Source organism: Rattus norvegicus, chromosome 1, assembly GCF_021556685.1.
Source record: "Rattus norvegicus strain SHRSP/BbbUtx chromosome 1, alternate assembly SHRSP_T2T, whole genome shotgun sequence".
NCBI lineage: Eukaryota > Metazoa > Chordata > Mammalia > Rodentia > Muridae > Rattus > Rattus norvegicus.
This window is the reverse complement of record NC_141534.1, coordinates 95,473,583-95,496,099: the sequence shown is the minus strand read 5'-3', so window position 1 is coordinate 95,496,099 and position 22,517 is coordinate 95,473,583. Positions and strand designations below refer to the sequence as shown.

At 51.2% G+C, this 22,517-nt stretch overlaps 1 protein-coding gene across 10 annotated transcripts; it reads right to left on the bottom strand.

The window, feature by feature from the left end:
* Positions 1–8: 8 nt before the first annotated feature.
* Positions 9–22,276, bottom strand: Map4k1 (mitogen activated protein kinase kinase kinase kinase 1). Of its 10 annotated transcripts, none has more exons than XM_087653396.1 (32): positions 21,268–22,276; positions 21,050–21,107; positions 20,841–20,931; positions 20,143–20,207; positions 17,195–17,250; positions 17,056–17,103; positions 16,873–16,915; positions 16,711–16,783; positions 15,861–15,992; positions 15,422–15,484; positions 15,263–15,344; positions 14,293–14,406; positions 13,885–13,963; positions 12,446–12,504; positions 12,275–12,318; positions 12,141–12,185; positions 10,422–10,464; positions 9,505–9,667; positions 9,345–9,427; positions 8,193–8,216; positions 7,372–7,456; positions 4,766–4,842; positions 4,622–4,682; positions 3,343–3,451; positions 3,198–3,256; positions 2,955–3,058; positions 2,144–2,315; positions 1,609–1,671; positions 1,440–1,529; positions 1,284–1,354; positions 882–937; positions 9–191 (listed from the first exon to the last, which is right to left on the bottom strand). In XM_087653396.1, the coding sequence occupies exons 1-32, from the start codon at positions 21,364–21,366 to the stop codon at positions 122–124; spliced, it is 2,481 nt and encodes an 826-aa protein (XP_087509522.1). In that variant the 5' UTR covers positions 21,367–22,276; the 3' UTR covers positions 9–121.
* Positions 22,277–22,517: the final 241 nt, after the last annotated feature.

Sequence of the window (22,517 nt, the reverse complement as noted above, 5' to 3'; positions counted from 1 at the left end):
CCCAAGAATTTCAAGATGACAAGACTAAAGTCAAGTTTATTGGGAGATAAGGACATGTTGTGACCACTAGTGTGTCCCTTAGGGTCTGCAGGTGTCCGTTTCTCAATGCCCTCTCAATGGTTCATTCCTGGATGTAGAGGTTGCTGGGGGCGGTAGGGTCATCCGTGGGCCGTGTTTCCACCACTACAGGCCTGAAGAAGACGAAGGTCAAGTCATTCACTCGTTCATTCTCAGAGTAGTTAACAGAAACTGCCCCATCCCAATGCGGGCTCTGACAATGACTTGGTGACATATGCCTACAATCCCAACAACTGGGAGGCTGAAGCAGGCAGATCTGGAGGCCAGGGTCATCCTCAGCTACATAGGGAATCTGAGGTTAGCCTGAGCTATAAAACCCTGTCTCAGAAAAGAAAAAAAAAAAGAGGGCTGGCAAGGTGGCTCAACAGGCAAAGGTGATTGTCACCAAATATAATGACCTAAGTTCAATCTCTGTGACCCACATGGTAGAAAGAGAGCGTCCCCTCCTAAAGGTGTCCTCTGATCTCCAGGTGCCCTCCGTGCCACATGCCCCCCAAACCCCAATGTGGAAAAAGAGAAGAGGGGATTGGAGACCAACCAGGGCTACATAGGCTATCTCATAGCAACAGCAGTGGGGAGCCTTGGGGAGTTCACACCCCACCTGAATGGTAAACTAAAGGCGTGCAGGGAAGCAGAGTGCAGGGGCTTCTTCTGAGGGCAGCCAAGGCTCCCGAGAGTCACCGTGGAGCCGGAGCCTTGGGAGGGAACCCAGTGAGAGAACATGGAAGGGTTTTCTAGGCCACGGAAACCTCACTCCGCACCGCCAGCCTCTCTATTCCCCATTCATCCCTCCACCGCCATACCTCGGGGAGCAGAGCAGACGGAAGGTGAGGGTGGGATCTCTCAGCTCCTGCAGCGGCTGTGGAGAAAGTGTGTTTGTGTCCATACTGAGAAGTAGGACCTCCCCTCTCCCTACAAACATGACTTCCTCGGGGTAAGTCTAACTCCAGAAGCTGGGTGACTTTGAGCATGTGGCTTAAACGGCGCCCTATCTGATAGGCAACTGTACTGTAAAGAGTAAGTCAGGAACCAGGGAAGCCCGTAGAGGGCTCTGTGAGGTGAGCCAGTTTCCACTTAGGTGACAATGTGTGCCTTGAGACATCCCAACAGGAGTCTCTGTTCTGACCCAGGGCTTCTCCAAGCCCATTCAAAGGATGAGAAGGTTGAGGTTGAGGACAAGGGAGTGGTGTGAACTGAGAGCCTACCTGTTCCGAGTCTGGAGCCCACACCTGAACTCCGTGCTTCCAGAAGGCCTGGAGTCGATCTCCAACCATTGCTAAAGAGGAAGCAGTTGCCTGTGACCCTGACTGAGGTCACAGAGCGCCCACCCTTGACCCTGGGCCCTCCCATCCAACACATACCCACAGCCTCGACCGCTTCTGTCATGGGGATCTCAGGGGTGCGAAGCCCGGGAGCTGGTGCCCCCTCCGGGGTCACTAGCTTCAGAGAGCCTGGAAGGAAGTGGAAGGAAGGTTTTGTGCACAAAGACCTGGGTTGAGGACCAGGAAGGGAAGAGAGGAAGGCTCTTACCATCCATCAACACCATCACCATGTCTTCCTTTACTTGGATCACCTGCACTGGTCCCTTGTGCTCTGTGAGAGAAGCAGGGGCTTAAGAACTAACTGTCTGGCTCTGTTCACTTAGCACCCCTCAGGTCCCCTGCCTGGCACATACGCTCCACCCAGTTATGACCGGTCAAGGAAGACCACACATCCTGCCCAGCCACTCTGCCCTTCCCCTTCCCTGGTGCCTTAACCTGTAGCCCCACCTTGTCTTGCAGCCCCTTCTCACGAGCGTTTCCTTTTCTGAAGCCACGCCCCTTTCCTGAAGCCCCGCCCACTCCTGCAGCCCTGCCCCTTCCCTGCAGCCGGAACCCCCTCCCTGCGGCCCCGCTTTGGTCTGCAACTTATCCCCTTGTTCCTCTATCCTGCAGCACTTCCCCTCCAGGACTGCCTCTTCCCTACAGCCCACCTTCTGCAGCCCCTCCCTCTCCTAAGGCCCCTCCCTCCCTGACTGTCCCTCCCTCCCCTGCTGCCCCGCCTCTCAGCGACACAGCCCACACACCGGTGCTGGAGTCGTCCAGCCAGCAGGACAAGGCACCGAAGCGCACGGTGTGGAAGAGTACCGACTTTGCCGCTTGCCCTGGGCTCACGCCGATGCACACAGCCGGCAGCTCGGAGCCGGGCGTTGTCAGCAGCGCGAACACCGGCAGTGGCGTGGGCAGCGGGAACAACACCTGCTGTGGGCCCGCAAGGGGAAGGGCGACTCAGGGAAGCTCTGAGACCGGGGGTGGGGGTGGGGGGATGGGAGTGGGGTAGGTGGGGAGTCCCCTTGGAGAATTTCGGGCTTCATTAGAAAGAAACAAATCGTGCTTTTAGAGTAACGGTGGCTTTGTCTGGAGGCGTGTCAGACTACCGACAGCATGCTGGAACCCCACCCCTACACACACCAGGGCAGCAAAACCACTTTAGACTCAAAGGGACAGACCCTTGGAGACTGAGAAATAAGCTCAGATGTGAGGGGCGGGGCTTAAATACCAGGAAGTTGTTTTCCTTTTTTTTTTTAACGATTTACTCATTTTTATTTTTATGTGCTTGCATGCACGTCTCTATGAAATTGTTGAGTCCCTGCAGTTGGAATTACAGACGGTTGAGAGCTGCCATGTGGGTGCTGGGAATTGATCCTGGGTCCTTTGGAAGAGCAGCCAGTGCTCTCTTAACTGCTGAGCCATCTCTTCAGACTCTCAGGAAAATTTCAAAATGCCTCAGGACGGGGAGGGAGCAACGGCATGGACTGGGAGGGGTTCATCCAGTTCTTTATATAAGCACAAATGGTGGAAGACCCAAGCTACATCACCCTCACTCTACAAACTTACCCGGACAAGCAAGAATTTGTTCATTGGCTGGTACCACTGGAGCAGAACCACAGAGGTCTCCAATGCTCCACACAGGAATGGGCCCCCAGAGCTGGCACCCTCGGCTGTGGAAGTGGACAAGAATGATCAGGGTCCCTGTCCCAGAGTCACCCTCTATCTTTCCTCGACCTTACTGATACTGTCCTTTATTGACACTCAGGGATAGCCCTCCCGATCAGTCCGCACCCGGAGGCTGGCTCTCACCCACACAACAAGCCCGGCAGCCTTTGGTGTCCTGGATCTTACTGGAGACCATGTTCTTTCTGAAGGAGGAGGAGGAGTGAGTGGCTGCAGGGGGGTGGGGAGCAGTGGGGGCAAGGAAGCCAGTGGCACCCTTTGGGGCTCCTACCTTGCCAGGAACCGGTGAGGGCTGATGTGAGCGATGGGGCTTCCTGTTCTGACCTCTTTTCTTTCCAGAAGGCCCAGGATACTATGAGAATACAGGTGGGGTGTCTTCCCTGCAGTGTGTGTAGGAGAGGGGGAGTAGCAAGCAGTTAGAGGACCCCCACCAGCCCACTGGAACCTCCCAACATGGATTTGCATAACCCCACTTTCCAGTCACACAGTTTCCAGGCTCGGGGTCCAGTCACTGATCTGCTCAGCAAAACAGAAAGCAGACAAGGCTGTCTGCCTGCATCCCACTGCTGCACTCCCCACGGAGCTGAGACTGGTCTTGAACACCCATCCTCCTGACTCTACACCTGGCACACAGTTCAAAGTTTAACAGAAAACCCACCCGTGCCAGGTTGGTGGCACCTGCTCATAATCTCAGAACTTGGGAGGCTAAAGCAAGAGAGTCACTCTAAGTTCAAGACTAGCCTGGGATATACAGTCTCAAAAAAAAAAAATATATATATATATATATATATATATATATAGATGATTATGCTGGGCGGTTCTCTGTGAGGTCAGGCCAGCCTGGTCTACAAAGTGAGTTCCAGGCCAGCCTGGGCTACACAAAGAAACCGTCTTGTGTGGGTGGGTGAGGTGCTGCTGGAGACATAGCTCAATGGTAACACATTTGCCCTACAGACAATGGCCCTGTTACTTACCAAACAATAACAAACCCTGTAACTTCTTCTGTCTATCTTTTTTTTAAAATTTATTTATTTTATGTATGTGAGTACCCTGTAGCTGTCCTCAGACACACCAGAAGAAGGCATCAGATCCCATTACAGATGGTTGTGAGCCACCATGTGGTTGCTGGGAATTGAACTCAGGACCTCTGGAAGAGCAGTCAGTGTTCTTAACCTCTGAGCCATCTCTCCAGCCCCTTCTTCTGTCTATCTTAATAGAGACTAAATTCTGATTGTCAGACCCACCTGGCCCTTACACCCAGAGATGTCAAAGTTATTTAAAGATGAATTGATTGTAAAAAAAAAAAAAATTAACTCACAATCAACTTGAGAAGTGAAGATATCAGAGCTTCCATTTTACAGATAGGAAAACTGAGGCTCAGGGAGAGAAGAAGCCCCTGGCCTTAAGTTAAACCAGTAGGACAGTAGTGGGATTTGAACCTCAGGCCCAGTGGAGGTGAAGACTCGGTCTGTGCTCATCCATACATACCCACCCTCCCTGAACCCCTGCCCCTCCCCCATCCCACAGGCTGAGGGAGACGCGAGAGAGACCTGAGAGAGACATGAGGAGGTTGTTGATGCAGTACAGCCAGGTTGTGCGGCCAGGAAAGATCTGCAGAGAATGGGGTGACTTCCGTGATTCCCATGACCCTATGCCACCCGACCCCCACTCCCAGCACTGACCCCTTCCCTCACCATTTCCAGCGTGGCCTCCTGATCATTCCGGTTCAGTATGAAAATGCCTTCCTCTGCACCCAGGAGCAGATGCTGGTCTGAGTGGGCCAGATAAGGAGGTTGCTGGGATCTCTCATTATGGGGGACGGACCTCCCAGACCTTTGTCCAAACCTGGCCCTCTACCTCAAACCCACCCTTTCCTATTAATTCATCTTGTAGGCTGACATCCGCAGTTTCTACCCCCTCAAATCTGAGCTTAAACCCCACTTAGTCCCTTAATCCAGTCTCCATGAGCCCTTTCCCCTTACCCAGCCCCTCTCTTCTGCGATTTGCCAATGCCTGGAAGTTCTTTGTCCTCACCCTCCCCCCACTGTCCAACTTACTTCCGGCAGCAGCCTTCTAAGCCCCGCCCCTTCTTCTCCATTTCTGGTCTCCAGCCACTAATCTTTAATACTGGATCCCCAACCATGGATCAGTGAGACTGATCAGCTCTGGTGTCTCTCATTTTTAAAAAAAACATTTGTTTTTATTTTATATGTATGAGTGTCTACATGTGAACCTGTGCACCATGTACATGCAATGCCCTCAGAGGCCAGAAGGGGGTGTGGGATCCCCAGGAACTGGAGTTAGAGAAGCCTGTGAGCCCCGGTGTGGGTGCTGGGAACTGAACATGGGTCCTCTGGAACAACAGCCAGTGCTCTTAGGCACGGAGCCTTCTCTCTCCCCAGCCTGTCTCTTGTTTTATGAGATCTGGTCACATGTATCCCACTGGCCCTTGCTATGAAACCAGAGTTAACTTTGAATTTCTGATCCTCCTGCTTCTGCCTCCTAAGAGCAAGGGGTACCAGTGTGGGTGACTATGCTTTTTGTTTGCTTGCTTAAGAAGGCTCTTATTGGGGACTGGAGAGATGGCTCACAGGTTAAGAGCACTGACTGCTCTTCCAGAGGTCCTGAGTTCAAATCCCAGAAACCACATGGTGGCTCACAACCATCTGTAATGAGATCTGATGTCCTCTTCTGGTGTGTCGGAAGACAGCTACAGTATACTCACATATATAAATAAATAAATATTTAAAAGAAGGAGGAGGAAAAGGAGGAGGAGGCCCTTGTTAGCCAGGCAGTGCTAGCGCACGCCTTTAAGCCCAGCACTCAGGAGGCAGAGGCAGGTGGAGCTCAGTGAGTTGGAGGCCAGCCTGGTCTACAGTGGAGTTCCAACACAGAAATCTTTTCTTGAAAAACCAAAACACAGAAAAGAAAAAAGAGGAGGAAGAGGAAGAGGAGGAGAAGCCTCTTGCTATACAGCTCTGGCTGGCCTCAAACATGTGGTAATCCTTTTGCCCCAGTGGTGCTGGCATTAAAGGTGCACACCTCTATCTATTCCAACACTCTTTTTTTTTTTAGATTTTATTTATTGTATATGAGTACACTGTAGCTGACTTCAGACACACCAGAAGAGGGCATCAGATCCCATTACAGATGGTTGTGAGCCACCATATGGTTGCTGGTATTTGAACTCATGACCTCAGGAAGAGCAGTCGGTGCTCTTAACCACTGAGCCATCTCTCCAGCCCGTATTCCAACACTCTTAATGTTATTTAGTACTGACCCCTCAATCTTATCCTCCATCTGTGATCTCCTGACTCTGTCCTTGTCTGCTGTAGTCAGACCCATCCCCCACCCCAAACTGATCCTAATTTCTACCATCAACATGCAGGTGACATTCATCTTCCATTTGTGCTCCATCACGCTCCCCTAACTGTAGACGATCTTATTAGACGATCTTATTCAGACACCGCTGGCCTCTAGACTCTGACTTTTCTAGTACCTGCTTTCAATTCACCTTTTCCCTTCCCCTCTTGGATCCCAAATCTAACCACAACTTCTGCTCTGGACTGGGCTAGGCCAACACCGCTCCATCAAGATCCTCCCTCGGCAAGAGCGCCTGGTTCCCAGCCCGCAGGCCTGGAGGCTCACAATTGCCTGAGACTGTGAGCCCTACAGGCTCTTCTGTACTCTGCAGATGCCTGTGTTTGTATGCACAAACCAAAACACAGCACACACTTGTTGATGGCTTCCCGGGGTGAATAAGTCAGTTTTCTTTAAGAGCTAACCATGTGCTAGTGGATGGCCCCCACAGTCATAAAAAAAAGGAATGGCACAAATTCAGGATGGATGGATAGAGAGGTGGGGCTGGATCTGGGAGGAGTGGAAGGCGAGGATATAATCAAAGGATATTGTTATATTCTCAAGGAAGTAATAACAATATTGTATTTTAAAAAGACATTATCTAAAAATTAAAAATGTAAATCTTAAGGAGTAAAAGGGAGCTTCCTGGGGCTGGAGAAGTGGCTCAGTGGTTAAGAGGACTTGTTGCTCTTGGAGAGAACCTGGTTCAGTTCCCAGCACCCATGTGGCAGCTAGCAACCAGTTAACTCCAGTTACTGAAGAAATAGCGCCCTCTTCTGGCCTCTGTCAATGCTGCATGCGTGTGACTGATGGACAGGCATACATGCAGGTAAAACCATTCATACATAAAATTAAACAAGAAAATATTCTTCCATTAGGGTCCCTGTCATGCCCACCTGGCTCCTCACCCCAGGCTCTCCTGGGCCTCCTGAATGCCCACCTTTCGTCGAGGGATGTGTCCAGGCAGCCGTACTGTGGATCTGGAGGGGACAGCCGTTGAACAATTTCACAAGAAGGGTGTATTCCTGGACGGCCATGGCCAGTGGGCAGCATCGAGCAGAGGACAGGAAGGTGCAGGGTTCAGACTCCGTCCGCGCCTCCGAGGCGTATAACCCCCCACTTGCCCCCACTCTACCCGTCTATCTGTGGTTCTGCCTCTCACTGTCTCATTTACCATGGTTACATGTGGTCCAAAACACATTACATGAGATATTTAAAAAAAAAATAAACATTCATTTTGTTTTAGTTGTTTTGTTTTTTAGACAAGGTCTCACTGAAGCCCAGGTCGACCTTAGATTTTCTCTGTAACCCAGGCCTTAGATTCTCTATGCAGCCCAGACTGGCCTAGGTTCCCTGTGTAACCCAGGCTGGCCTTAGGTTCTCTATGTAGCCCAGGCTAGCCTCAGATTCTCTATGTAGCCCAAATTGTTCTTAGGTTCCCTATATAGCCCATGCTGGCCTTAGATTATAAATGTAGCCCAGGCTGGGCTTAGATTCTCTATGTAGCCTAGGCTGGCTCTCAACTCCTGACCTTCTTGCTTCCACTTCCAAAGTGCTGGGTATTATAGGTGTACACCACTGCACGCTGATCCTTCAATAAATCTCTAATTTTGCCTATCAATGAACCCCCCCATAAATATGTATATCAGTGGAAAATATAGGATTGGGTACTAGCCAGTTTGAGGCACCCATTGGGTCCTGAAATGGATGCATCATGGATAAAGGGGAAGTCTCATATATAACCCTGAGTAAACTACTTACCTCTCGGCGCTTCTCGTTCTCCATCTGTGAACAGAAAACAGCCACCTCTAGGATACCCCTCTACAGAGTCTCACTACGAACCCCACTTGGCCTAGAACCTCCTCTTATTCCCACCTTTGCGGTAATGGATACAGAAAGCAAGACTAAACTGTCTTCCCCTGAGCCACACTCCCCAGCCCCTCACTGTTGAACTAGACAAGCTCACCCCTGCAAGACACTGCCCCAACCTTTCACAGCAGAATTCTAGGTAAGTCTTCTGCTGATGACCAGTTTTTTGTCAACTTGACACAAACTGAGTCATTTGGAAAGAAGGTACCATAAGAAAATGCTTCTACGAGATAGTGGGACATTATTACTACCACTATTATTACTATCACTATTATTACCAATTAATGGGAGAGGGTGGGCGAGGGCCCAGCCCACTGTGGGTGGTACCACTCTTGGGCAGGGATCCTGGGTTGTATAGGAAAGCAAGCTGAGCAAGCTATGAGGAGTATGGCAGACAGCACTGTCCCTCCTTCCCCTCTGCGTCAGTTCCTGCCTCCAGGCTCCTGCCCTCCCTCCTCTGCATGGCCTGTGAGGTGGAAAAGCAAGCCAAGCCCTTTCCTCCCCAGGCTGGTTTTGGTTGGCCTTTTCTCATAGTGATGGGAAACTAACAGGAAGAGCTGAGCTACACTCCCAGCCCTGCAGCTCCCCACTGCCCTGCCTCAGCGCCCCCTTGGGTGTGTGGCTACCACAGAGTAGGTGGTATCTATTTCCACATATGAGGGTTTGCACTTTATGAAGACACAAGACTGGGGCTCAGAAGGAAAGCGCTGGCTGTGAGGAACTGAGTTTGGATTCCCAGCGCCCATGTTAAAAAGCGGGGCATGACTATGGTTCTCTGTAACCCCAGAAACAGACTGGTTCTGTCTCAGAGGAACTGAGCGTGATAAAGCAGGGCACCTGATGTCCTCCTCTGGCCTCCATATATGCCTCTACACACATGCCTGTGCATACACCACCTACCCACCCCCACGCACAGACACGCACACATCCCACGAGATCAGCATCTGGCACAGACAAAGGACTCCTTAAGTGTCACCTATCAGATGCCTCCCCTCTTCCACTGGGCTGCCCTAGCCCATCTCCAGACCGGTAGCTCACTCTTACCTTTCTCCTCATCTTTTCCTTCCTAGGGGGTAGGAGTGGGGGCTGGCCTGGCTCCGGGGCAGCTGGGTTCCATAGCGAGGGATCTGGTGGGAGTTGAAACAAGATCAGGCCAGGAGGCTTCCACCCCTCCCTATCTTCCTCCCCGGGGCTGTCCTGGTACCTGAACGGGCTGTGAGATGAGGGCTGCGGGTGGCTGGGGGAGGTCCAGGACGGGGAATACGTGGAGGAGGCCCACTGGCGCACCGGACCAGCACCCCTGGGCTCAGTTGCCCGTCGTCCCTAACTCCTCCAGAACCATCATCTGATGGAGACCGAATTTTGGGCTACAGAGACAGGAATATAGGAGAAATAGGTAGACAAGAGGTTCCAGAAGACAGTGTACTTTGCACCCCAAACCCTGCCTCCTCTAGGACCAAGAATCAGCCGTATCTATGGCCCTCCCCATGACATCCTGCCTTGTTTCCACCATTTCCCAGACCCACATTCCCATGAGAAGGGACATCAGCACACACCAGAAAACAAGGGGTTAATGCTGGACATTAGCCTGGCTACTTAACCAGCTCTCGCTCCACCCACCACTCCAGACACCCAGCCTTGCTCTAAACAAACAAGTTTTCATTTCGAGACAGGGTCTTGCTGTCACTGGGTAGCCCAGGCTGGCCTTGAACTTGCTACATTGCTAAGAACGGTCTTGAGCTTTTGATCTTCCTGCCTCCACTCCCAGAATGCAGCCACACCCAGATCCAATGGAGTAGCTATACATCCATCCGGAACCCCAAATTCTTTTCTTTCTTTTTTTTTTAAGATTTATTTATTTTATGTGTGAGTACACCGTGTCTTCAGACACACCAGAAGAGGGCATCAGATCCCATTACAGATCCCATGTGGTTGCTGGGAATTGAACTCAGGGCCTCTGGAAGAGCAGTCAGTGCTCTTAACCACTGAGCCATCTCACCAGCCCCTGAACCCCAAATTCTTAAGTTTTCTGTAATAGACAAACACCTCTGGCTTCAGACTCTAAACATTTACAACGTCCCAGCATCAAAGGCCTTGGCCTTAGGATTCCCAGGGCCTTACCTTGGGGGGCAGGGGAGGAGGTAGGTTCTCTGAAGGGGCAGGACTGAAACACAAAGACAGGGTGAGCAACTGTGGGTGGGAGGGACAGGATGGGATGTTTCAGGCTTATGGCCTAGGGCCAAGGGACAGTGGGGTAAGGGGGACTTAGGGCCATGGCTATAAACATAAATAGCAGCTCTGGGCTTTTACATGGTGTTCACGAGAAGACACAGGGTCCTGCTTCACTCAACACTCTACTCCTCGTACCCCGCACATAAGATAGGGAACAAACAGGGCAGGCTTGGAGGCTATCTCTGAGCCAGGGCAAGGAGAATGTGGGGACTTGGGATGACTGCTAGGGTGCAGCTTGAGGCCAGGGACTCAGACCCTGACTGGTAGGAAATTGCCATGGGTCAAAATTTTAGTCTGAGATCAGGCCTCCAGTCACAGTCTGTAATCTCACTTACTTAGAAAGCAGAGGCAGGAGGATTGAGAGAGTTCAAGACCAACGTGGGCTACAGACTGAAGCTGGGTGACCAAGACCTGGGGGAGAAGGTTGGGTTGAAACTTAGTGGGGGAGGTAACTAGGTAGGTAACTAGAGGAGTCTGAGCCTAGGAAGTGGGTAAGACGCCACAGCTGGGATGGTCAAGTGGGGTCAGACCTGGGCCTGAGGGGGTTAGATAAAAAGTAGAAGGAGCCAGACCTGACTGGGCAAGTAATACCAGTTACTTAGAAAGCTGAGGCAGGAGGATTGCCTGGGCTACAGAGTGAATTCAGTTCCAGCCTGCACAACTTGGTGCTATCTTGTATCAAATTAAAAGCTAGCCATATCCTTAATCCCAGCATGTGAGAGGCAGAGGTAGGTAGATCTCCATGTGTAGGGCCAGCCTGGTCTAAATATAGAGCTGGGACTATGTAGTGAGATTCTGTCTCAAGGTTTTTTTGGTTTTGTTTTTTTTTTCCTTCTGTCTTTTTCAGACAGGGTTTCTCTGGGTAGCGCTGGCTGTTTTGGAACTCACTCTTGGACCAGGCTGGCCTCGAACTCAGAGATTTGCCTGCCTCTGCCCCAAGTGCTGGGACTAAGTGTATGCTACCACTTCCAACTTCAAAACACAATTATTTTTATAGACAGAAAACTTGCTCTTCTTACAGAGGACCTGGGTTCCCAGCACCCACACAGCAGCTCACAACAGCCATAACTCCAGTTCTGGGATGGGGGGGTGGGGGGGTGGGGGTGTCTATCGCCCTCTAGTGGCCATCACGTGCACCAGGAACGAATGTGGCCCAGGCAAAACACCACACACAGAATAAATCTCAAAACTTTTTTTTTCTTTTAACATAAAGAGACCTGAAGATGTAGTTCAGTGATAGAGTCCCTGCCTAGACTCTACTGTGAAGGGGCTGTGGGCGTGGCTCAGTGGTAAAGTGCTTGTGTCATGAGTAGGAAACCTTAAGGTCAATCTGAATGAGGAAGAGGGGGTTTGGGAAAGAAGGGAGCGTTGGAATTGGGATGGGGGAGTACAGGAGTCAGAGGTGAAGGAAGGTAGAGGGTCCAGTGGGCCTGAGGAGCAGGGATGGAGAAGAGGAGGGACGGTGGAAGCTGCACTGAGGGTCAGCAGAGCTCAAGCATTGGGGTGAAATGTAGGAAAGGTTGGGGTCTGGGGTAGAGGTTGGGAAGACACAAGATAGGGGTTCTCAGGTGCTGAGGAGCCGCAGTGAGGGATTCATGGGGGTCTTACATGTCCACATCATCATAGTCGTCATCAGAGTCTGAGAGTTGGCTCCTGGAGAATGACAGGCATGACCCTCAGGTGGCTCCCACATAACCCCTCCCCCTCCCCTCCAGCCCGGAGGAGGGGGAGGGGTCCTGGACCTGGGACTGGTGCTCCTGAAGTCTGCAGAGGGCTGTAAGAGAACCTGTGGGATTGGGAAAGAGTAAGCACAGCACCACAGGGCAGGAACGGGGGGGGGGGGGGGGCTGGGGGCGGGGGGCGGGCGGGGGAGGGATGCATCTGGGGAGAGCCCAGGAGTCCACTCAGCTCACAGTGTCAGCCTGAGATCTGCATTCCACACATCTGGGCCTCTGGAACTCCATGTGCCGCCCTGGGAAAGGGGAAAGGTAGGGGAGACAATCCAGTGAGGGGTAGGGCCCTGGGAAGTGGGCGGAGACAATCCAGTGAAGGATGGGGCAGGGAGAGTGTGTGGAGACAGAGAGGGGCGGGGCTAGAGCCTCGACCTTAAGGGTGGGTGGCTCCGACCCTTGTGGGAGGGGCTTTTGTTTACAGGGGTCTTGTCTGGGGGGTCAAGGGGTGGCAGCAGAGAGGTAGGGTGCTCAAAGTAGCTGTGAGGCATTTGTTTCTTGGGCATTAAGTAGGTATTAGGGGTTCTGACAGGTTTTGTGGTGGTGGTGGTGGTGATGGTGGTGGGAGGGGTTGATTGGTTGATTTTTTTTTTTTGGTATTTTGGTTTTTTGTTTTTTTTTTTTGTTATTTTGGTTTTTGTTTTTGTTTTTCAAGACTGGTTTCTCTGTGTAGCCCTGGCTGGCCTGGAATTCACTCTATAGAACCAGGCTGGCCTCAAGCTCAGAGATTCACCTGCCTCTACCTCCGGGAGTGCTGGGATTGAAGGTGTGCACCACGACTACTGGCTTTTTCTTCTTTTCTTTCTTTCTTTTCAATGTATAAAAAAGTTACATGTATTTATTTGTTTCGTGAGAGCGAGGAGCGTGTGGAGGAGTGTGTGCATCAGAGGACAGCTTGCAGACGCTGGTTCTATTCTTCCACATGGGGATTCGGGTCTTTAGCCTTAGCAGCAAGCACCTCCCCCACTGAGCCATCCCACGAGGCCCTCCTATTTATTTATTTTTTATTTTTTTCTCTCTCTCTTTTTTTTTTTTTTCTCGGAGCTGGGGACTGAACCCAGGGCCTTGCGCTTGCTAGGCAAGCGCTCTACCACTGAGCTAAATCCCCAACCCCCCTCCTATTTATTTTTAAGACCGGCCACACATATGTGACCATGAAGTTCTGATCCTTCTGCCTCCACTGCCCCAGTGCTGGGATCACAGCTGAACTTCAACCTTAGACCTTGTGTATGTGGGGCAGGTACTCTACCATCTGAGCTAGAACCCCAGACTGTCCTTATGGGTGTTTGTTCTTTGTGGATTTTTTTTGTTTGTTTGTTTGTTTGGTTTGGTTCGGTTCTTTTTTCCTGTTATTGTTTTGAGACAGGGTCTCACTGTATCAGGCAACCCTGAACTCACAATGGTTATCCTGAGAGCTGGGATTAATGGTATGTACCATCATGCCTTTGGACCGATTCTGGAAGTTTCTTTCAAGTCAGAGCTGGAAGGTGGTGTCAAGGGACTGAGGAGAGGGGACTCTACAGTCAGTTTGAGAGCTACATGGCTACAATTTCTTGGAATTTGAGCCCATGCTGGTCAGACGGTGTGCTAGGTGGCCCCAAACTGTAGGGTTTTCTACTCACGACAGCAATCTGCGTCTGGAATCCCCAGCGAGCTGGCCCGGTAGGTAGATCTGATCCGCCGAGGGATGGCAGGGGGAGGCTGGGCAGAAGGGCAGCCATGTTAGTGCTTGCAGACCTCTAACAGTCCTCCATCATGCTGCAAGCCCACCTCAAACCCTGTCCAGCTTCCTGTCCTCATGCCATCTCCCTTCTGTTTGTTTGGTTTTTTTGTTTTTTGTTTTTTTTTTCCGGAGCTGGGGACGGAACTCAGGGCCTTGCGCATGCTAGGCAAGCGCTCTACCACTGAGCTAAATCCCCAACCCCTCCATCTCCCTTCTGATATATGCTTCCAGGCAGCTTTCCTGGCAGGAAGAGGAAACTGCACTAAGACCCAAAGGTCCCCATGTCCTTCTCCACTAAGGCCCTCACCTCAGGCTCCTCATCTTCAATCTCAACGGGCAGCCCTTTCCCAGGATTCTTCATTTTGTCAAGAAGATCCAAGATCAGGCCTCTGTTCAGTCCTGGCTGGGACACTAGCTGATGCTGTGGGAGGGGACAGAGGGTCAGAGGGCTGGCACAATGGGGGACACAGGTTAGGTGACTCGGGTGAGAGAATGTTCCAGGGAAGGTACCAGCTGAGGGAGAAGGGGGCGCTGGGAGACTCCTGGGCCCAGAGAGCCTGAGAAGTCTTAAGGAATTAGAAGAATTTGGGGTTCCAGAGGGGAGGTAAGAATTCCAGGATGCCCTTGAAGCAACCAGGCTTGGTGAAGACTCTCGGGAACACATAGAGGCCTTGGGGACTTGGCAAATTCCAGCAACTCAGGAAAACTTAGAAAGCTCTGGGGTAAAGCCAGACATGGTGGCTCATGCCTCTAATCCCAGCCCTTGGGAAATGGAAATTCAGAAGTCTAAGGTCATTCTTAGCTACATAGCAAGTATGAGAAGTATGAGGCTAGCCTGGACTGCATGAGACCAAACAACACACACACACACACATATACAGAGAAAGAGAGAGAGAGAGAGAGAGAGAGAGAGAGAGAGAGAGAGAGAGAGAGAGAATAAGCACTAGGAAACACTAACTGGGTATTAATTTGGTTTGAGTTTTATTTTTGTTGGGTCTCATGTAGCTCAGGCTAGCTTCAATTTCTCAATGTAACTAAAGATGGCTTTGAACTTCTGATCCTCCTTTCTCTACCTCCTCAGTGCTGAGACCGTGTTTGTGCCCCAGGCCTGGATCTCCCTGTACAGTTTGGAAGGTTCTGTGGGTAGAGTCCTAGGGAACTCTGAGGGACTAGGGGTTTTGAAGGGATCACCAGGGTTCTCTCTATAGCTCTCGTTAGCTGTGGAAGACTTGGTAAACCCAGGCTGAAGGAACAGGGTAGGGAGGAGAATGGCTTACACTGAGCATCTTGGTGGCACTGGGGCGTTTCTTGGAGTTCTTAGTGAGGGTGACTTTGACAAAGTTGTGGAAGGAAGAGGACCTTGGGAGGAAGAAGCCAGGTCTGGTATGAAGGGATCTGAGTGGCCCTCCTCACACCACATACCCATTCTCCCTTACCATTTGCCCTTTTCCTTTAGCCGCGGAGGCTGGTAGCCGCTCTTGGTCATGAGGAAGAGAACCCTGGATGAGTAGGGAAGAACATGGGGTTCAAATCCATGGGGACAGACCTCACAGTTTCAGGAGTTCCCCATGGAAAGAGGAGAGGGGAAGTGGCTCAGTAGGTAAGAGCACTTGCTGTGCAAGCCTGAGGACCTGAGTTCAAATCCCCAGATCCCTTATAAAGAGTGGGTATGTCCGTGACTCTAGTGTTGACTCTGCTATGTAGCTCAGGCCAGCAGCCAGTTGCCGACCTCCTGCCATAGCTACCTGAGCGCTGGGGTAAGGAAGCCATGCCTAGCTGGGAAAGCAACCTCTGGGAGAAGCTGTTTGTGAGGAGTCTTGCTGGGCATGGAGGGCCACACCTGCCATGCCAGCACTTGGGGGTTTAGGCCTTTACCTGAGGGGGTGCACATCAAAGAGAGGGGGCTGAAGCTCGGCCAGCTCGATGGCTGTGATGCCAAGAGACCAGATGTCACACAGCTCATTGTATCCACCTTTCAGGGCCACAGCTGCCACCTCTGGAGCCATCCTGTGGGCAGAGACCCTCAGAGAGCAAGAAGTGACCCAGGGACAGGAGAGGGGTAGGGCGAGGGGGAAATGCAGGCACAGACAGAGCCAGGGGAGAGGATGCCAAGACAAAGTTACAGAAGGAGTTAGAAAGGGAAAGTGTGGATGGAGGCACTCAGGATCCCAGCACGCTGGAGGTTAATGCCAGGAGCCAGCCTGAGCTACGGACTGAGGCGTTGACTCAAAAAACGGGAGGGAGGAAATGAGACAGAAGCTGGGAGTGTGGCTCAGTGACACAGTGATGGTATTAGAACCAAGCTTCAGTCCCCAAGACAAAGTAAAAGGCTCAGAGCTGCAGGCTCAGAAAACACAGAAATAGATAAAAAGAGTTGGGGAGAGATAGGGATCAAGGTACAAACCAACCCAAGCTGAGTGTGGTGGTGGTGCATGCCTGTAATTGTAAAACTCTGGGAACTGGAGATAGGAGAATTGGGAGTTCAAGACCAGCCTGAGCTATGGGAGAACCTGTGTTGTCAACAACAAAACCACACACACACACACACACACACACACACACACACACACACCACAACCACAACCACTGAAACAGGCAGAAAGGGCCAGGGGTCATAGAGAAGGAAACGGTCTTTAGTAGGAGAAGGCAGAACCAAAAACTTCCTGGGGACCAAGATGGGAAATGCCCCTGCTCCCAGCCCAGCCGCTGACCCAGCACCCCTCACCAGTATGGTGTTCCAATGAAAGACAGGCGTCGGGCCAGTGTTGCCCCAATCTGGGCTGAGATCCCAAAGTCAGCTGGAGGCAGAGACAGAAATAATGTGGGTCTGCCCCATCCCCGTCTCAACCTCCATCAGCTCCCTGGGCACCCTGTGAGCCACACTCACCCAGTTTAACCTCCCCGGAGTCATTGATGAGGATGTTGGCTCCCTGGGGACCAGAGGAGGGATTAGAGAACCCCCTTTCCTGTGCTCCACTACTCCCACCCCTGTGACTGCACCCTAAAGTTCAAACTGAGTTCTAGGCCCCACTATGACCCTCCCTCGGTGGCACCCTTGTCCCCAGTCTACCTTGATGTCTCGATGTATCTTCTTCTGTGAATGCAGGTAGGCCAGTCCCTGGGGAGAGATGTGAGCAATGGTCCCAGGTGAACTCCTGGTGCCTTGCAAAAGCCCTGCTTGCTTTGGGAGTCCCCTGGCCCCTCCTCACCTGCAGCACTTCCCGGCACACATAGCTGATCTGGAGCTCGGACAGAGAGCCGGTCACTGCAAAAGTCATCCCAGCCAGGCCAGGGGTTGGGAGAAGAGTCAGGAATCCTGGCTCTCTGAGGTCCCCAGCCTCCCTCCACCCATGACACCTAATAGGATGTCCAAAGAGGAGGGGACTTTAGATAGGACAACCAGAAAGGGGAGAGAGATGGTAGTAGCTATCTGAAATGTGGTTGCTCTTGCCTGTAAACCAATTACTTGGAAAGCTGAGGTAAGAGGGCTGCTCTGAGTTTGAGGGTAGCCTCAGCTATATACCAATATACGGGCCAGCCAGGGTTACATAGAAAGACTTGTTTCCCAAACAAACAAAGAGCATTTGCACATGGGAGAAGAGAGAGAGAGACAGATAAATAAGCAGCTGTAGGGTAGAGGAAGAGAATCATTCAGCAAATAATTACAACAATCCTATTCTGTGCCAAGTCCTGGAGACACAGCTACAAGCAAGATAGTCGGTCCAAAAGGCTGGGGGTGTGGCTCAGTGGTAGAGCCCCTGCCTAGAATCCCCCAGTGAGGGGCTGGGGGCGTGGCTCAGATCTAGATCCCCTGCCTAGAATCCCCCAGTGAGGGGCTGGGGGCGTGGCTCAGTGGTAGAGCCCCTGCCTAGAATCCCCCAGTGAGGGGCTGGGGGCGTGACTCAGTGGTAGAGCCCCTGCCTAGAATCCCCCAGTGAGGGGCTGGGGGCTTAGCTCAACAATAGAGTCCTCACCTAGCATATGAAAGTCCCCAGGTTTCATTACTAGCACATGCCCCTGCAAACACACACACACACACACACACACACACACACACACACACACACACACACACAGATAAAACTCTGCTTTCATGGAGAGAACACTCCAAGAGAAATAATATATAAGATGGAAAGATGGAAAGGCTGGAGGAATTTTTCAATGCTGGACCTCTTGCCTGTTAGTTCAAAAACAAATAAGAAATAATAAATAAGGAAAAGGGCTGGAGAGATGGCTCAGCGGTTAAGAGCACTGACTGCTCTTCCAGAGGTCCCGAGTTCAATTCCCAGTAACCACATGGTGGCTCACAACCATCTGTAATGGGATCTGATGCCCTCTTCTGGTGTGTCTGAAAAGAGGGACAGTGTACTTAAATAATAATAAATAAATAAATCTTAAAAAAAAAAGGAAGGAAAAAACATATAACGTAAGGTGTTAATACACTAGTAATTGTAAGAAAAAACAGAACCAGAAACAACAACAGGAAATATGTGTGGGAAGGGCATGACATTTTACACATGCTGGTCAGCAAGGCTACCATAAGAAGTGGAGGCGGGGGTGAGCTGGGTCCGACTATGCAGGAGAAAAGGAGGAAGACCAGAAGGCAGCAGGTAATGGTCGGTCAGTAGCTTCTCCCTAGAGGACTATGGGAGACGAGCCTCTGCAATGTGAGGGCAGAGAAGATGAGCAATGGTAGGGATACAGAGACAGACAGACAGACTGACAGACAGACTGACTGACTGACCAAGCGTCAGAGCAGAGGAGGAGATAAGCAGAGAGCAAATGCAGGGAGATAGACATATTTTGGAAGACGAGCAGGGTTAGTGAAGAAGGAACAAGAGAAAGATGGGACAGAAGGTGTCAGGCAGACAACGGGGCTTACACGATGGTTGGGTGAGTCACTTCCTGCCTATTGGCCTCAGTTTCCCGTTCTGGGGGAGGTTTTGTGTTGCCCGGATGGAAGCTGGGACCTCGAGCCATCCTACCAGGCAAGCATTCTGCCACCGAGCTATAGCGAGACCTTTTCAGACATTTGAAATTTTGGGCTAGGGGGAGTTAGACAGAATAAGAGATGTGAGTACCAGAACTTCAGACAAGGCTGAGGTGTAGGGCCTGGTTGCAGTTGATTGGTCGTTCTAGCTACTGAAAGGCTAAGGCAGTGAGATCGTAAGTTCAAGGCCAGCCTGGGTAGCTTGTTGAGACTGTCACAAAATAATAAGTAAAAAGAGGGCTGGGGAGCGTCTAGAGAAATTGAAGGGATGTGTTAATAATACATTGTATACCTATAATGTTTTTAAAAATAGATAAATTAATTTAAGTTTAAATTAAACCCCCAAAGAATAAATTAATTAACTTAAAAATGGGGGTAGGTATCAGGGATATAGTTCAGAGTGCTTGACTAGCAAACATAAGACTCTAAGTTCAAAACACACTACTATAGCAAAAAAAAAAAGCGTGTGTGTGTGTGTGTGTCTGTGTGTGTGTGTGTGTGTGTGTGTGAGAGAGAGAGAGAGAGAGAGAGACAGACAGACAGACAGACTCAGGAGGGATGAGAGACCTATGTAACTCATATTCCCCTGAAAGGTGGACCACAGGCTAACAGGCTAGACCCAGAAATTCATTGATTGCCTGCCCAAAAATCTGAGCGACTAATCTGAGTTAGAGAATGCAGACATAGGCCTGGTATGCTATCACATGCCTTGAATCTCAACACCAGGGGTGGCAGAAGTAGGCAGAACTCTGTAAGCTGGAGACAAGTCAGAACTATATAGTGAGAAGCCCTTCTCAAAAAAGAGGAAAGAAAGGAAGAAAGGAAGAAAGGAAGAAAGGAAGAAGGAAAGAAAGAAAGAAAGAAAGAAAGAAAGAAAGAAAGAAAACACAAAAATGCCACAACCCAGGAATAATTTTTGGCAAGAAAACCTAGACATCCAGGCAAAGACAGAGACATGGAAGTGGAAGGGATTATTGCCTGGGAAAAGACAGGCAAGACCCACAGGGGCTGGAGGGTAGGGTCATCACAGGGTCCCCAGCATCCTCCAAGTGGATGGGCCCAGGGTAAGATGTGGGCCAGGAAGGCAGCTCCCAGGATACAAGCACAGAGAGAGGGGAGAGGTAGACTGGTGGTAGAAAGGGGCCTATGTCCGTTTGTCTTTCTAACCTTGGTAGATGTCCTGGAGGGAACCGGCTCCACAAAATTCCATGCAGATCCATAGCTTCTGAAGCCTATAGGGAGTCAAGAAGGCAGGGATTACCATGGTATGAGACCTCCCAGGGCTATCTCACTCCCCCTGCCCACCAGAGAGTGTCCTGTTCCCATGGCAGAGGAGGTTGAGGATAGACCAGGAAGTGTGCGTTTCAGAGCAATTTGACTGAAACCTAGGTCTTTGGGTTCCAATCCAAGGGCACCCCACTGCCATACCAGAGTAATTTAGGGGACAGGGCAGAGGACTCATGGAGAAGCAGACAAGACAAAGAGTCCCGGGTTAAAGGGACGGATGTCATAATTGGGGCAGCCGAGATACTACCTTGGGAGCCAAAGAATTGGAGGGTGCATATTAAAGAAGCAGAGTAAAAATGGACGAGGCAGGGAGCAGGCCAATGGGAGATTTGATTACAACAACAACGAAGAAGGTTCTAGATTAGCCCTTAAATTGTTGGGTACTCAGTAAGAAAGGCAGAATTTCAGATTGGGAATCAGACTGGGATGCCCCAAATAAAAGTGAAAGTCCTCAGGTTGGAGGTCAAGTTAGGGTATCTGGGTCACAAATGGTAGTTTAGTACTGAGGACCCAGTTACCGGTGCCTGGTCAGAAATAAGGGGTTGGGGCTGGGGTTGGGGGATGGGTTAAGACATCACCAGAGGTAACTGCCATGGTAAGCCACGATGTTGGCGTGCCGGCAAGATTTCAGCATGAGAATCTCCTTCTGAAGGGTAGAGACGTCATCATCTGTGAGGAGGGGCCGGAGAGAAAAAGTGGCTCCAAGCAGGGGCTTACAGAAGTGTTCCCCATAGCCCAGGAAGTATAAGGGCAGGGATGGGGAAGAAGTTTCTGGGGCCGCTCTCACCAGGCTCCATCTTCACCATCTTCAAAGCCACTAGGTCCTTAGACACCTTGTCGCGAGCCTTGTAAAGGGGAAGTTGGCCATCAGGCAGGCACCATAGCTTGCCATCCCCAGCATCTCTGAACCAAGGCCAAAGCCTGGCATTCCTTTACAGTCCTGTTTGTCGGCCTCACCCAGCTCTCCCAGGTTTGATGGTGGAGGAGACAGAAGGGCTTTCTCACCTTGAACACTTCTCCATACGTTCCACCACCCAGTCGCTGCAGTAGATCATAGTGTTCTCGAGGGTCCTTATTAAAGATGTCAGGGTCCACAAGGGCCATCCCTGGAGGCCGGGGCTGGGCCAGTGCCCAGTGGGCCAACAGGGCCTCAGGGCTCAAGCTTTGGTATTACCCTCTGTCTCCACAAGTCCTGGGCCCGCCTTGACTCTGTGGGCTGTGGCCTTCCCCCTCCCCACTCTCGCTTCCTGCCCCAGCTGCAGGGCTGTGCAGAGGGCTCCGCAGAGGGCTCCACCCCCGTCCCCTGGGTTCTGAGAGTTTGATCGCCTTGGGACTGATGGGACTCCCCTTTACTCCCTGAAGGACACTATGTAAATAAGATGCAAAAGTTCTTAAATGCAACCTTGGGCTGACCTAGCTCCCTCTCCCCAACACTCTCCTATTTTGGGAGGAGTCACAGGTTACAGTTGAACCTCTGCTGAGTACTTGAAGATTTGGAGTCAAGCCAGAGGTCGCAGGTCTGCACAAAGCTGGATGAGTAGCAGAGGACTGTTTACTCGTGACACATGCGTGTGACCTAAGTGACAGCTGGGCTCAGGGCACCTGCCCACATGGCACATGTCTCTGCATCGCTTCAAAAGTGTACGGAATCTGTGGCAGACGTGGAACACTTGTTAGCAGTCCCTACGCGGAGCCTGATTGAGACTCCATTGTACCACGGTAGTCCCTCCGGGTGCTGGTATCATTTGCCTTCCCAGCTTCCTAGCAGAGAGCACTGTAGCATCACGGAATGCGAGTGGGGACAAGGGTTTGGAACTTAACGAGGAAGTGAGGATACGGGATGCTATCTTAGGCACCCAAGTCGGAGACAAGAAGGGCTTCAGAGAGCATCTCCCACCCGACTAAACGCAAAGAAAAGAATGGACGCCTTCAAGCGGCTATAGGGATTTATGGCTACGCATGCGTGCAGAGAACTATGTCTCCTTTTCCCGTACAACTCCAGCGCACGCGCATCGGAAGCTTAAGGTTCGTGCGGCCCGGGAAAAGCTTAGCCCGCCTCCTGGCGCCTGCGTAGTAAGGCAGACTATACCTTTCTCACGGTATTGGTCTCTTTTAGGTGTGACCAATGCGCATGCGCAAATTACAACTGCTAGCAGGAAATCATGTGGTAGCAAAAAAAAAAAAAAAACCGGCGCGGCTGCCGGAAGCGCCTTTCCCTATGCCTTCCTTGTAGGAACTAGAGAGAGGGTGTGACG